At 36.0% G+C, this 16,911-nt stretch overlaps 1 protein-coding gene across 6 annotated transcripts in view; it reads left to right on the top strand.

Annotated features, from left to right (window-relative positions):
• NBEA (neurobeachin) overlaps nt 1–16,911 on the top strand; it is a 676,277-nt gene that overhangs the window by 236,952 nt on the left and 422,414 nt on the right. For all 6 annotated transcript variants that reach the window (XM_061434789.1, XM_061434791.1, XM_061434788.1 and 3 more), the window contains one exon: nt 746–841. In XM_061434789.1, the coding sequence (XP_061290773.1) occupies nt 746–841 (96 nt within the window). The remainder of the gene's footprint in view (nt 1–745; nt 842–16,911) is intronic.

Genomic DNA, 16,911 nt, shown 5'->3' with positions numbered 1-16,911 from the left:
GTCTATTGCATTTCCTGCCAGTGTTTACCTCAAGGTTGTTTCTCTATTGTTTGCAGTGTTGCCTTAGCAGCCCAGTGATTATTTCATGTACCACTAGATTAGTTTGTAATGGAAATTATCCTTCCTAAATAAATGCATATGATATATACATTTATTGAATATTTTAAAAAACGAGTAGAAATTAGTGGTCAAATCTCTGCATTTTGTTTTCCATACTCATATCATATCTCATTTACTTTTTGTTTCTGTGTGGAAATACAGATTGTGTTTAATTCCTTATTGTTGCATGCTGTATTTATTTTGAGTATATAAACGTGGTATTTCTTTGTAGTATAATCTTACTTTTAACTTCTTACTTGACAAGTTAAATGTTATCCTAACACTCCAGTTTCTGTGTTTCAACCATTTAAAACACAGAGACTCTATATGTTAATCAACTGTCTCTTCATTTTTAATGCATTCAGTCATGTATGTATAAAGCAAGCAATATTTTAGTGAAACCTTCCAGTTCTGATTTTCTTGTGTGTTTGTATGTCTCTGTGTTTGTTGCAAATGACTCTACTTAACAAGTATGTTATTTCCTTTCCCTTAACACATAACTTCTTTCCTTCCTCCAGAGACACAGTCTTTATTGCTAGTACTGTTTGCATGTTGCAGTGATATAGAATTGTCTTGGATCTTCAGTGGACCGTGTTGCAGGTTGTTACATGCTGGCTCAAATTTGATTCCATGATTTTCTCCACAGTTGTGGTCATACCATCTATCCCTCATCCAAGTTTGAACCATGGATTCCTTGCCAAGTTAATTCCCGAGCAGAGCTTTGCCCACTCATTTTACAAAGGTAATATTGACCTCATCTCCTGACCTGTTTGGGTATTCTTAAATTTCATCAATTGTTATACAATAACCATTCATTAATGTAGTTGTTTATAGACATCTCAGCGTACGGCTCAGGTTTCATGGAGATATAATACGTTGTATTTGTACCTGGCTATTGAGAGCAAAATAGTTTTTATATTTGTATTCCCTTGTATTTCTTTAAGTATCATCTTCAAATTAAGGCTGCCTAATTATATGGATAATAAGATGCACAGTGGTGGCATGCAGAAGAGATCACAGAAAAGTCCCACCATGTTAATGGGACCGAATTAGCTCTAAAATGAAGGCTACTGTAGAATGACAAGTAAAAAGATTTTAAACAAGCCTCAAAAACATCACAGTGATCTATAATTATTTAACTTTCTGTCAGAACAAAATTCCAACTCTTTTCAAAGGAATTCAAAAAATTCTTCAATCAATTCAACATTAAGCATTCAATAAAATTTGTTAAGTGTGCAAAGACAAAAAATGTGATGCATAAGCTGGAAACAAAAAAATCAGTCAACAGAAGCAGATTGAGAAGGGATACATACATATTGCAGAGTTGTCAGATCAGGGCATTCAAACAGCTATTGTTAAGTATGTCCATGATGTTTTTCAATCTAAGGGAAAAAATTAACATAATACAGGGAAAAATGAAAGCGTTTTTAAAGAACCAATTGAAAGTTTCAGAGATGAAAAATAAAACAGCCAGAATGATGTCTCTGATTAAGATTAACATGAGATTATTCTGTGAAGAACAAAGGTGAGCCAAACTCTGCTCCCAACCCCCGACCCAGGATTTTCCTGTGTACACACTCTGCATAATTCCTGGCACAGGGAATATGATGGATTTTATTCTTGTGACTAGGTTATATAGTATATGTTAGCACAGTTGCTTTTAAGAAAAGGCAGTTGTACAGATGGCTCAAGTAACCTAATCACAGGAGCCCTGTAAAGGTTGAGTTTTCTCTGGCTTGTTTAGAACAGGCTGTGAGAGCACCTTGGTGTGAAAGGGATATGACATAAAGAAAGTTCTTTGTTGCTGAACAGCAAAGACCTGAGATTGCCTTGTAGAAGCTGAGAGTACCTCCCGGCTAACAGTCAGCAAGAAAGTGGGGGACTTAAGCCTACAAACATCAACAAACTGAATTCTGCCAATAACAGGAGTAATTTTAGAGAAGGTACCTGAGCTCCAGATGATCACCGGTGTCTTCATCCATCAGCTAATGATATGGAATATCAACTCATAGAACAAATAAAGCAGCAAAGTGTTTAGTATAATTTGAATGCACTGATTTTTTTTATAAATGCAAATTTGAACATAATGATAATATAAAGGAAAAAAATTCTTTTCAGATTTTGGTGCTTACAAAAAGTATCTAACTCTGAGTTGTATAAACTAAGAAGGATTAGACTAGATTAGATGGATTGTTGTCTGGAGTTTGTTTTGTGTAGAAGTCTGTTCTAAAAGGTTAACTTCAGTGACTGGAATATGCTCTGGAGTAGTTAACCAGATTCAGAAGCCTGCATCAGAATATCTGTGCACTGCTTTCTTTATCTAGAAAGGTTTGCTATGAAACAATTTTAGCTGAACTGCACAAAGGTCTTAAGGGTATTTTAAAATTTTGAATTACTTTAAGGCTGATGTGGTGAATTTCCTCTTCTCTTTATTATGTGATAATATGGAAGGTGATCATAAAAGACTATTACTGCATGCTGTCATGCAGTGGTTATTAAGAAGAAAAGTTCTGTTGATGATGTTGGAAATGCAAAGTCAATTCATAGTATTTTTGCAAGATAAGAAAATAGTTTCATTCCAGTTGTAAATATGTAATAGGGCTGGCTTCTTTGTCAGACATATAATATTTGTTAAATGAACTCAGTACTTTCAAGCAGGAGAGATTGCAGCATGTATCAGAATAGATTAAAGGACAAAAATAAAAGTTATAATTTTGGTAGTATGCAGTTTCTACAACATTTTCCATAGTTTAGTAATAATTATTTTAATAATACTATTTAATATTTGACAGTTATTGCCAGTAAAGTATCTCAATCTTTAAGTGATCTTAATTTTACTCATCTTGGAAAGTTATCTCCTATCATTTTATGTATTTGATAGAATGTCTTATATTTTTCATTAAAAGAAGATTCATAATTAAGACATTTATTAAAATGGAATCTTTAATTGAAATATATTTATGCTTGATTATAACTGTATAATATAAATTATTGGAATTGAGTGTTGATGAACATTGAGGATGTATTTTGAAGATACAGTATTTCTAGCTTCGTTTTGGATAAAAGTTGTAAAATAGATACATGTTCTGAGCTCTTGGAATTCTCATTCTGTCAACATACCTCTGTAAAATAGCTTTCTCCATTCTGCATGTTATTGAAACAAAACAAAAATAGACAAGCCATATGTTATTCCCATGAATACTAATATTGCCATTTCTACGTAGATAAGTTCACAAGCAAAAGTTCATCACACTATATACTTTAAGTACTTATATTCCCAATATTTGTTCAAATTGTTTATAGAGACATTTCTTTGGGGGAATCACTCTTTGCTTAAAACTTTTTATTTATTATATATACTGAAAAAGTTACAAGTATAATGACATTTGTGTAGATTGATCACCTGTGCACACACTCTCAGTGAACAACATGGATAATATTTGTGTTTTTTCCCAATGTTACCTTCATTCTGATGATATTTATTGAAGTTTAAATTTATGTCTATGGAGTCAAATAATACAAGCTATTGTGCTTTATTTTCTGTTTTGAGAAGACTGATCTGGACTATTTTTCAGCTCCTTCACTTTTCACTCCCTTTTTTTCCCTCGTGATTAAGCCTTTTAGAAAATTCTGAACTAGCTCTTTGGCCTCTCTCTTCTTCATCTTCGATAGTTCTTCAGTTCAAAGCCATAGCCCTTCTTTGAGAATTGTATAATTTCTTCATTGGACTTGTCTCTAGTCTGTTACTGATGACAAAATTTTAAGTAACACTATTATATAAAATAATAAAATAATGTAATGAAGTATAATTTATATTTAATATAATATATTCATATAATAAATCTTTTCTAATAGAGCCAATATAATGATTTTTCTTTCTAAAAATTTCTAATAAATTCCTATAGTTTTGTGAACAAAGTTAAATGTCTTAATTGTGGCAAGAGTACTCTGGTTCTGACTTTCCTGGATTACTACAATCATCTCTTAAGTGATTTTCTCACCTCTTGTCTTGTTAATCTTTGTTCTTTTTTTTTTATAGTTTTGCTGAAGTTCATTTTAAAATATAAATGAAGTTATGTCTCTTTTTAACATAAAACATTTCTCATAACATTTACAGTAAAATATCACAACCTTCGTAACTTCATTTCATGTGGTTCTTGCCTTTGCTCACTATGCCACAATCAAACTAACTTAGTTCTTTAATTATGCCAAGCACTTTCCTGCCTCGTGATCTTTGTTTGTTGTTCTAAGTTTTGGCTCTCTTCCCTATATTTCATATGACTGGAGAGTACTCATTCTTCAGGTGTCTGGTTAAAGGTCATCGCCTCCTCACAGAAGCTTTCCCTGCTACCATAGCGAAGTAGCTTCCACCCACAATAACCTTATTTTCTATCATAGCATCCTTTTTATTTCCTTTCTTGAATTTATACAGTTTATTTATTTGTTTAATTGTCTATTAGAATGTGTGCTTGAAGAAGGTAATCCCTAACCCTAGCATGACACTTGGAAGTTAATACAGTTAGAAAGATGGTAACGATAACCCTGTATACGAGACAGCAAAAGAGACACTGATGTATAGAACAGTCTTATGGACTCTGTGGGAGAGGGAGAGGGTGGGATGATTTGGAAGAATGGCATTGAAACATGTATAATATCATATATGAAACAAGTCACCAGTCCAGGTTCGATGCATGATACTGGATGCTTGGTGCTGGTGCACTGGGACGACCCAGAAGGATGGTATGGGGAGGGAGGAGAGAGGAGGGCTCAGGATGGGGAACACATGTATACCTGTGGCGGATTCATTTTGACATATGGCAAAACCAATACGATATTTTAAAGTTAAAAAATAAAATAAAATAAAAATATTTGTCAAGTAAATGAGTAAGCCAGTGAGAATGCTAAACACTTTTTTTTTAAGTTTAATACTGATGGTAGACATAAAATGTATTTAATTAATAAACACTAAAAACAGAAAATAAATTTTTATTGATGACATGTCCTAGTTGCGATTGAAGTTTTATGGTAATTATTTCACATTAGGTTTGAAACAACATTAATATTTAAGTGAACTTAAACATAAATACATTGTATAGTTTTCCTCTAACAATTTATTTTCAGGGAAAAGAATTATTTTTAATAATTAGGGTATTGTGCTAAATAATTTATAATTAGGGAATTGTGCTAAATAAGGGTATTGTGCTACTTGTATAAGAACAGATGTATGGCATAAGCAGTTGATAATCAGGCTGGAATTTGTGTATCTCATATATGATGAGTATAACTTTTCTAACCAAATTTAAGGAGAAGTATTTGGCAAGAGGTAGGATTAGCAAATGAGGTAGCCAATTGAAAAAAATTTAATTTATATGCTTATTTCATATGTCATGCTAAATAAATTCTGCATGTATTAAAATTCAGCAATCCCACTGCTGGGCATACACACTGAGGAAACCAGAAGGGAAAGAGACACGTGTACCCCAATGTTCATCGCAGCACTGTTTATAATAGCCAGGACATGGAAGCAACCTAGATGTCCATCAGCAGATGAATGGATAAGAAAGCTGTGGTACATATACACAATGGAGTATTACTCAGCCATTAAAAAGAATACATTTGAATCAGTTCTAATGAGATGGATGAAACTGGAGCCTATTATACAGAGTGAAGTAAGCCAGAAAAAAAACACCAATACAGTATACTAACGCATGTATATGGAATTTAGAAAGATGGAAACAATAACCCTGTATACGAGACAGCAAAAGAGACACCGATGTATAGATCAGTCTTATGGACTCTGTGGGAGAGGGAGAGGGTGGGGAGATTTGGGAAAATAGCATTGAAACATGTATAATATCATGTATGAAACGAGTCGCCAGTCCAGGTTCGATGCATGGTACTGGATGCTTGGGGCTGGTGCACTGGCATGACCCAGAGGGAGGGGAGGGGAGGGAGGAGGGTGGAGGGTTCAGGATGGGGAACGTGGGTATACCTGTGGCAGATTCATTTCAATATTTGGCAAAACTAATACAATATTGTAAAGTTTAAGAATAAAATAAAATAAAAAAAAAAGTAAAAGAAAAAATAAATAAAGCTAAAAAGGAAACTGAACATCATTCAAGAAAATTAAAATTAATATTTTAAATAAGAAAAGATGTTTTAAATCATAACATCAAAATATGAAGTTGTAAAAATACAGCTAAAAAGTTTTATCTCTCTGCATCTCTAAAAATATTAACAAAATTAAAAGAAAAAATGCAAACAGAAAAAAGTTTATATTTATTGATAAAAGTTAATAAATAAAAGCTTTAGTAAATAAAAAGTTCTTGCAGATCAATTAAAAGAATGTATCATAGTGATGAAAAAATATTAAAAAAGAAAACTAAACAGTTAACACGCAATGTAAGTACAAATAAGATTTATGTAAATCTGCTATTAATCATTACAGCATTGTTAATCGGCTATACTCCTATATAAAATAAAAGATTTAAAAAAAAGTAAAAAGTCTACTAATAATCTATACATTTATGTTGAAGCAAAACTGCACCATAATTTTCTTTTTTTTTTTTAATTTTATTTTATTTTTAAACTTTACATAATTGTATTAGTTTTGCCAAATATCAAAATGAATCCGCCACAGGTATACATGTGTTCCCCATCCTGAACCCTCCTCCCTCCTCCCTCCCCATACCATCCCTCTGGGTCGTCCCAGTGCACTAGCCCCAAGCATCCAGTATCGTGCGTCGAACCTGGACTGGCAACTTGTTTCTTACATGATATTTTACATGTTTCAATGTCATTCTCCCAAATCTTCCCACCCTCTCCCTCTCCCACAGAGTCCATAAGACTGTTCTATACATCAGTGTCTGTTTTGCTGTCTCGTACACCGGGTTATTGTTACCATCTTTCTAAATTCCATATGTATGCGTTAGTATACTGTATTTATGTTTTTCCTTCTGGCTTACTTCACTCTGTATAATAGGCTCCAGTTTCATCCACCTCATTAGAACTGATTCAAATGTATTCTTTTTAATGGTTGAGTAATACTCCATTGTGTATATGTACCACCGCTTTCTTATCCATTCATCTGCTGATGGACATCTAGGTTGCTTCCATGTCCTGGCTATTATAAACAGTGCTGCGATGAACATTGGGGTACACGTGTCTCTTTCCCTTCTGGTTTCTTCAGTGTGAATGGCCAGCAGTGGGATTTCTGGATCATAAGGCAGTTCTATTTCCAGTTTTTTAAGGAATCTCCACACTGTTCTCCATAGTGGCTGTACTAGTTTGCATTCCCACCAACAGTGTAAGAGGGTTCCCTTTTCTCCACACCCTCTCCAGCATTTATTGCTTGTAGACTTTTGGATAGCAGCCATTCTGACTGGTGTGAAATGGTACCTCATAGTGATTTTGATTTGCATTTCTTTGATAATGAGTGATGTTGAGCATCTTTTCATGTGTTTGTTAGCCATCTGTATGTCTTCTTTGGAGAAATGTCTATTTAGTTCTTTGGCCCATTTTTTGATTGGGTCATTTATTTTTCTGGAGTTGAGCTGTAGGAGTTGCTTGTATATTTTTGAGATTAGTTGTTTGTCAGTTGCTTCATTTGCTATTATTTTCTCCCATTCTGAAGGCTGTCTTTTCACCTTGCTAATAGTTTCCTTTAATGTGCAGAAGCTTTTAAGGTTAATTAGGTCCCATTTGTTTATTTTTGCTTTTATTTCCAATATTCTGGGAGGTGGGTCATAGAGGATCCTGCTGTGATGTATGTCAGAGAGTGTTTTGCCTATGTTCTCCTCTAGGAGTTTTATAGTTTCTGGTCTTACGTTTAGATCTTTAATCCATTTTGAGTTTATTTTTGTGTATGGTGTTAGAAAGTGCTCTAGTTTCATTCTTTTACAAGTGGTTGACCAGATTTCCCAGCACCACTTGTTAAAGAGATTGTCTTTAATCCATTGTATATTCTTGCCTCCTTTGTCAAAGATAAGGTGTCCATATGTGCGTGGATTTATCTCTGGGCTTTCTATTTTATTCCATTGATCTATATTTCTGTCTTTGTGCCAGTACCATACTGTCTTGATAACTGTGGCTTTGTAGTAGAGCCTGAAGTCAGGTAGGTTGATTCCTCCAGTTCCATTCTTCTTTCTCAGGATCACTTTGGCTATTCGAGGTTTTTTGTATTTCCATACAAATTGTGAAATTATTTGTTCTAGCTCTGTGAAGAATACTGTTCGTAGCTTGATAGGGATTGCGTTGAATCTATAAATTGCTTTGGGTAGTATACTCATTTTCACTGTATTGATTCTTCCAATCCATGAACATGGTATATTTTTCTCCATCTATTAGTGTCCTCTTTGATTTCTTTCACCAGTGTTTTATAGTTTTCTATATATAGGTCTTTAGTTTCTTTAGGTAGATATATTCCTAAGTATTTTATCCTTTCCGTTGCAATGGTGAATGGAATTGTTGCCTTAATTTCTCTTTCTGTTTTCTCATTATTAGTGTATAGGAATGCAAGGGATTTCTGTGTGTTGATTTTATATCCTGCAACTTTACTGTAGTCATTGATTAGTTCTAGTAATTTTCTGGTGGAATCTTTAGGGTTTTCTATGTAGAGGATCATGTCATCTGCAAATAGTGAGAGTTTTACTTCTTCTTTTCCAATTTGGATTCCTTTTATTTCTTTTTCTGCTCTGATTGCTGTGGCCAAAACTTCCAAAACTATGTTGAATAGTAATGGTGAGAGTGGGCACCCTTGTCTTGTTCCTGACTTTAGAGGAAATGCTTTCAATTTTTCACCATTGAGGATAATGTTTGCTGTGGGTTTGTCATATATAGCTTTTATTATGTTGAGGTATGTTCCTTCTATTCCTGCTTTCTGGAGAATTTTTATCATAAATGGATGTTGAATTTTGTCAAAGGCTTTCTCTGCATCTATTGAGATAATCATATGGTTTTTAGTGTTCAATTTGTTAATGTGGTGTATTACATTGATTGATTTGTGGATATTGAGGAATCCTTGCATCCCTGGGATAAAGCCCACTTGGTCATGGTGTATGATCTTTTTAATGTGTTGTTGGATTCTGATTGCTAGAATTTTGTTAAGGATTTTTGCATCTATGTTCATCAGGGATATTGGCCTGTAGTTTTCTTTTTTTGTGGCATCTTTGTCAGGTTTTGGTATTAGGGTGATGGTGGCCTCATAGAATGAGTTTGGAAGTTTACCTTCCTCTGCAATTTTTGGAAGAGTTTGAGCAGGATAGGTGTTAGCTCTTCTCTAAATTTTTGGTAGAATTCAGCTGTGAAGCCGTCTGGACCGGGGCTTTTGTTTGCTGGAAGATTTTTGATTACAGTTTCAATTTCCGTGCTTGTGATGGGTCTGTTAAGATTTTCTATTTCTTCCTGGTCGAGTTTTGGAAAGTTGTACTTTTCTAAGAATTTGTCCATTTCTTCCACGTTGTCCATTTTATTGGCATATAATTGTTGATAGTAGTCTCTTATGATCCTTTGTATTTCTGTGTTGTCTGTTGTGATCTCTCCATTTTCATTTCTAATTTTGTTGATTTGATTTTTCTCCCTTTGTTTCTTGATGAGTCTGGCTAATGGTTTGTCAATTTTATTTATCCTTTCAAAGAACCAGCTTTTGGTTTTGTTGATTTTTGCTATGGTCTCTTTTGTTTCTTTTGCATTTATTTCTGCTCTAATTTTTAAGATTCCTTTCCTTCTACTAACCCTGGGGTTCTTCATTTCTTCCTTTTCTAGTTGCTTTAGGTGTAGAGTTAGGTTATTTATTTGACTTTTTTCTTGTTTCTTGAGGTGTGCCTGTATTGCTATGAACTTTCCCCTTAGAACTGCTTTTACCGTGTCCCACCGGTTTTGGGTTGTTGTGTTTTCATTTTCATTCGTTTCTATGCAAATTTTTATTTCTTTTTTGATTTCTTCTGTGATTTGTTGGTTATTCAGCAGCGTCTTGTTCAGCCTCCATATGTTGGAATTTTTAATAGTTTTTCTCCTATAATTGAGATCTAATCTTACTGCATTGTGGTCAGAAAAAATGCTTGGAATGATTTCTATTTTTTTGAATTTACCAAGGCTAGCTTTATGGCCCAGGATGTGATCTATCCTGGAGAAGGTTCCATGTGCGCTTGAGAAAAAGGTGAAATTCATTGTTTTCGGATGAAATGTCCTATAGATATCAATTAGGTCTAACTGGTCTATTGTATCATTTAAAGTTTGTGTTTCCTTGTTAATTTTCTGTTTAATTGATCTATCCATAGGTGTGAGTGGGGTATTAAAGTCTCCCACTATTATTGTGTTATTGTTAATTTCTCCTTTCATACTTGTTCGCACTTGTCTTACGTACTCTGGTGCTCCCGTGTTGGGTGCCTATATATTTATAATTGTTATATCTTCTTCTTGGATTGATCCTTTGATCATTATGTAGTGACCTTCTTTGTCTCTTTTCACAGCCTTTGTTTTAAAGTCTATTTTATCTGATATGAGTATTGCTACTCCTGCTTTATTTTGGTCTGTATTTGCATGGAAAATCTTTTTCCAGCCCTTCACTTTCAGTCTGTATGTGTCCCCTGTTTTGAGGTGGGTCTCTTGTAGACAACATATGTAGAGGTCTTATTTTTGTATCCATTCAGCCAGTCTTTGTCTTTTGGTTGGGGCATTCAACCCATTTACGTTTAAGGTAATTACTGATAAGTATGATCCCATTACCATTTACTTTATTGTTTTGGGTTCGAGTTTATACACCGTTTTTGTGTTTCCTGTCTAGAGAATATTCTTTAGTATTTGTTGGAGAGCTGGTTTGGTGGTACAGAATTCTCTGAGCTTTTGCTTGTCTGAAAAGCTTTTGATTTCTCCTTCATACTTGAATGAGATCCTTGCTGGGTACAATAATCTGGGCTGTAGATTATTTTCTTTCATCGTTTTAAGTATGTCTTGCCATTCCCTCCTAGCTTGAAGAGTTTCTATTGAAAGATCAGCTGTTATCCTTATGGGAATTCCCTTGTGTGTTATTTGTTGTTTTTCCCTTGCTGCTTTTAATATTTGTTCTTTGTGTTTGATCTTTGTTAATTTGATTAATATGTGTCTTGGGGTGTTTCTGCTTGGGTTTATCCTGTTTGGGACTCTCTGGGTTTCTTGGACTTGGGTGATTATTTCCTTCCCCATTTTAGGGAAGTTTTCAACTATTATCTCCTCAAGTATTTTCTCATGGTCTTTCTTTTCGTCTTCTTCTTCTGGAACCCCTATGATTCGAATGTTGTAGCGTTTAATATTGTCCTGGAGGTCTCTGAGATTGTCCTCATTTCTTTTAATTCGTTTTTCTTTTATCCTCTCTGATTCATTTATTTCTACCATTCTATCTTCTAATTCAGTAATCCTATCTTCTGCCTCTGTTATTCTACTATTTGTTGCCTCCAGAATGTTTTTAATTTCATTTATTGCATTATTCATTATATATTGACTCTTTTTTGTTTCTTCTAGATCCTTGTTAAACGTTTCTTGCATCTTCTCAATCCTTGTCTCCAGGCTATTTATCTGTGATTCCATTTTAGTTTCAAGATTTTGGATCAATTTCACTATCATTATTCGGAATTCTTTATCAGGTAGATTCCCTATCTCTTCCTCTTTTGTTTGGTTTGGTGGGCATTTATCCTGTTCCTTTATCTGCTGAGTATTCCTCTGTCTCTTCATCTTGTTTAAATTGCTGAGTTTGGGGTGTCTTTTCTGTATTCTGGCAGTTTGTGGAGTTCTCTTTATTGTGGCGTTTCCTCACTGTGTGTGGGTTTGTACAGGTGGCTTGTGAAGGTTTCCTGGTTAGGGAAGCTTGTGTCGGTGTTCTGGTGGGTGGTGCTGTATTTCTTCTCTCTGGAGTGCAATGAAATGTCCAGTAATGAGTTATGAGATGTCTATAGTTTTGGGGTGACTTTGGGCAGCCTGTATCTTGAAGCTCAGGGCTGTGTTCCTTTGTTGCTGGAGAATTTGCTTGGTATGTCTTGCCCTGGAACTTGTTGGCCCTTGTGTGGTGCTTGGTTTCAGTGTCGGTATGGAGGCATTTGATGAGCTCCTGTCAATTAATGTTCCTTGGAGTCAGGAGTTCCCTGGAGTCAGGGTTTGGACTTAAGTCTCCTGCTTCCGGTTATCGGTCTTATTTTTACAGTAGTTTCAAAACTTCTCCTTCTATACAGCACCATTGATAAAACATCTACATTAAAGATGAAAAGTTTCTGTACGGTGAGGGTCACTCAGAGAGGTTCACAGGGTTACATGGAGAAGAGAAGAGGGAGGAGGGAGTTAGAGGTGACCCAAATGAGATGAGGTGAATCAGTGGAGAGAGTGGGCTAGCCAGTAGTCACTTCCTTATGTGCACTCCACAGCTGGACCACTCAGAGATGTTCACGGAGTTATACAGAGAAGAGAAGAAGGAGGAAGGTGACAGAGGTGGCCAGAAGGATAAAAGGGGGAATGAAAAGGAGGGAGACAGATGCAGCCAGTAATCAGTTCCCTAAGTGTTCTCCACCGTCTGGAACACACAGAAATTCACAGAGTTGGGTAGAGTAGAGAGGGGTTAGGGAGGAAACACAGGCGACCTGGTAGAGAAAAAGGAGAGTCCAAAGGGGGAGAAAGCAGTCAAGCCAGTAATCTCGCTCCCTAGTGAAAAATGGGTCCTGAAGATTGGGTTCTTAAAGGTACAAAATTGGTAACAAATACATAAAAGCAAAAATTAAAAATCTAGAGTAGAGTTTGGAATGTCAAAAATACGATGTTAAAGAAAAGAAGAAGGAAAAGAAGGAGAGAAAAAATGAACAAACAAAAACAAACAAGGTCGCGAAAATTATAAAGAAAGTACAGGTACAAAATTGATAACTAATACCAAAAAGCAAAAATTAAAAATCTAGAGTAGAGTTTGGAATTTCAAAAATACAATGTTAAAAAAAAGAAGAAGAAGAAAAATAAAGAGAGAAAACAAACAAAAACAATGTCACAAAAATTATAAAGAAAATACAGGTACAAAATTGATATCAAATACCAAAAAGCATAAATTAAAAATCTAGAGTAACGTTTGGAATTTCAGGTATACAATGTTATATAAAAGAAGAAGAGAAAGAAACAGAGAAGAAGAAAAAAATAAAATAGTCACAGAAATTATGTAAAAAAAAACTATAGGTACAAAATTGATAACATATACCAAAAAGTGAAAATTAAAAATCTAGAGTAGAGTTTGGAATTTCAAAAATACAATGTTAAAGAAAAGAAGAAAAAAAAAAAAAACAAGGTCAAAAAATTATAAAATATATATATATGAAGTTTTCTGAAGAAAAAAAAATAGGGTCTTTTTTTTTTTTTGCAAAGTAATAGGTTATGAAAGTGAAAATTAAAGGAACAATAGAGGACTTAAATTTTTTTTTTAATTAAATAAAGAAAGAATGATCGTAAAAATAATAAAAATATGTCTAGGACTTTCTTGGTTTTGTTGTGGGTGTTGTGGGTTCAGTTCAGTTTTGGCTAGTTCCTTGGTCAGACTTATATTTCTCAAGATCTATAGGCCCCTTCCTATGTAGTCCGTAGTAACCACAGGGTTTTGATCTATTGCCTGTAGCTTCCAAGGCATTTCCCTCTGTTATATCTTCTTCTGTTTGCTAGTCTCTTCAGTATCTGGTTTCCGCCCTGACACAAAGGGGACGGTGGAAGACACTTTTTTTTTTTTTTTTAGGCTTACTTGTTCAGTCGCACTGTGGGGAGGGAGGGAGGGATGCTGCAAACAAATAACACTGGCGTGGGCTCACAGTGCCTCAGCCACCCTGGGTCTGCCCCTGCTCACGGCACGTGTAGCCACCCTGCCCACACTGCTCGGGCTCTAGGTTGTTCCGCCAGGAACAATCCGAGGCCGGTCCTGGGTTGCATGCACCTCCCAGGTCCAAGCCGCTCAGGTTCAGGCACTCGGGTAGTCCTCAGAGGCGCAGACTCAGTTGGGCCTGCGTTTTGTGCTCTTTCCAGGTCCGAGCAGCTCAGGTGATGAGGTGTTTGGCGAGTGCCAATGCTGCGACTTATCGCCTCCCCGCCACTCGGTTATCTGGGTGTAAAACCGGTGCACCTTCTCAGGCAGATGTTGACCGTCCAGACCCCCAAGAAGTTTAGTTAGCAAAGAAGCCTGCTTACAGTTTTATAGATAATGTCTCTCTGGGGCTGCGATTGCCCCCTTCCGGCTCTGGCTGCCTGTCACCGGAGGGGGAAGGTCTGCAGCCGGCTATCTCTGTTCAGTCCTTTGTTCCGTGCGCGGGCCTGGCGGTCTTAGGTTAGGGCTGGCTTTTCGCGTGGTAGATATCCCATAGTCTGGTTTGCTAGCCCAAATTATTTTGCTCAGATAGTGCTCAGGGTATTCAGGCCAGATTCTTACTCTCAGCGATGCAGCCCGCGCCGCACCTCCCTGCCCAGCCCCCGCTTGCTAGTGGCGGATGCAGGCGTCTGCGCTGCTTCTCCGCTGAGGGAGTTACTGTAGGGCTCGCAATCTGCGAGTTTTAATTGTTTATTTTTTCTCCCTGTTATGTTGCCCTCTGTGCTTCCAAAGCTCGGCACAGATTCGGCAGTGAGGTTTCCTGGTGTTTGGAAACTTCTCTCTTTTTAAGATTCCCTTCCCGGGACGGAACTCCGTCCCTCCCTCTTTTGTCTCTTTTTTTTTGTCTTTAATATTTTTTCCTACCTCCTTTCGAAGAGTTGGGTTGCTTTTCTGGGTGCCTGATGTCCTCTGCCGGCATTCAGAAGTTGTTTTGTGGAATTTACTCAACGTTTAAATGCTCTTTTGATGAATTTGTGGGGGAGAAAGTGTTCTCCCCGTCCTACTCCTCCGCCATCTTGGCTCCTCCCCCCATAATTTTCAAATTGGGTAAAATTTTGAAGGGTAAGAATGCAGATATGTGCATTTTACATAGCATAAAAATATTCATAATCCTTAACCCACTAATTATACTCTTAGAATTGTATACAAAGGAAACAGTGAAGGATATGCCAACAGTCTATATGCAAATATTTTTACCACGCAGTTTTTATTTAATTAATACCTAGAAATTAAACTCATATTTTTAAATAAATAGTTACATTCAAGTTCTAATTACATGTTGATGTCAGATACAGTATATATTTTATATTATTTAGAGGTGAAAATTATGTAATTTTCAGTTACTCCTAGCAAATATTTTTCCAAAACTTCTACTCTTTAAAATAAATGTCTGCTTTCGATATTAGTAAAGCAAGCCAACAAAAGCCTGCCACCTCTTTTTTTTTTTTAATCTTCTAATTTAATCTTTCTTTCCGTTTACTTTAAGATTTATTCAGTATATATTTGCTGAATAAATAGTTTCCTGTTACATACTAGGTATTGGAGATACATAATAGTGGGCACTAAGTTTTTATCTTTATGAAGGTACCATTCTTGTGAAAGAGATAGACTTTTAGAAACCACACAATTAAATAATATAATTGCAAGCTATGTTGTACTCTAAAAAATAAAATTTCACAGTATTATGAGCCTTGGTACATCAGATGTTAAAAAATCTGCCTACAATGAAGAGACCTGGGTTCAATCCCTGGGTTGGGAAGATCCCCTTGAGAAGGTAGTGGCTACCCACTCCAGTATTCTTATTCCATGGATATAGGAGCCTGAACTTCTACAGTCCATGGGGCCACAGAGTCAGACACGACTGAGTGACTAACGCTTTCATGAGACCATACAAAAGAAGAAACCTAATTTAATTTAGAAACAGAGGAAAACAATAGAATGCAAAAGATGAGAGATCTCTTCAAGATAGAGATACCAAGGGAACATTTCATGTAAAAATGTGCACAATAAAGGACAGAAACACTATGGACCTAACAGAAGCAGAAATATTAAAAAGAAGTGGCAAGAATACACAGAAGAACTATACAAAAAAAAGCCTTAATGTCCCAGGCAACCATGATGGTGTGATCACTCACCTAGAGCCAGATATCCTGGAGTGCAAAATCAAGTGGGCCTTAGGAAGCATCACTATGAACGAAGCTAATGGAGGTGATGGAATTCCAGCTGAGCTATTTCAAATCTAAAAGATGATGCTGTGAAAGTGCTACACTCAATATGGCAGCCAATTTGGAAAACTCATCAGTAGCCACAACCCTGGAAAAGGTCAGTTTTCATTCCAATCCCAAAGAAGAGAAATGCCAAAGAATGTTCAAACTACTGCACATCTGCACGCATCTCACACACTAGCAAAGTAATGCTCAAAATTCTCCAAGTGAGTCTTCAGCAGTACCTGAACTGATATCTTCCAGATGTTCAAGATGGATTTAGAAAAGGCAGAGGAACCAGAGATCAAATTGCCAACATCCATTGGATCATAGAAAAAGCAAGAGAGTTCCAAAGAAACATCTGCTTCATCAACTATGCTAAAGCCTTTGAGTTTAGCCTTTGTGTGGATTACAACAAACTGGAAAATTCTTCAAGAGATGGGAATACCAAGCCATCTTACCTGCCTCCTGAGAAATCTGCATGCAAGTCAAGAAGCAACAGTTAGAACTGGACGTGGAACAACAGACTGGTTCCAAATCAGGAAGAGTACATCAAGGCTGTTATATGCAGAGTATACATCATAAGGCATGCTGGGCTGGATGAAGCGCAAGCTGAAATCAAGATTGCCAGGAAAAACATTAATAACCTCATTAATAACTGGGTCTTACTGAACTAAAACCAAGGTGTTTTCAGGATGGTATTCCTTTGGAACGCTTTAAGGGAGAATCTGTTTCCTTCTCTTTCCTAGCTTTTAGAGG

This window comes from Bos javanicus, chromosome 12 (assembly GCF_032452875.1).
Source record: "Bos javanicus breed banteng chromosome 12, ARS-OSU_banteng_1.0, whole genome shotgun sequence".
Classification (NCBI taxonomy): domain Eukaryota; kingdom Metazoa; phylum Chordata; class Mammalia; order Artiodactyla; family Bovidae; genus Bos; species Bos javanicus.
The sequence above is the reverse complement of the archived record's forward strand: the minus strand, read 5'-3'. Positions and strand labels throughout refer to the sequence as shown.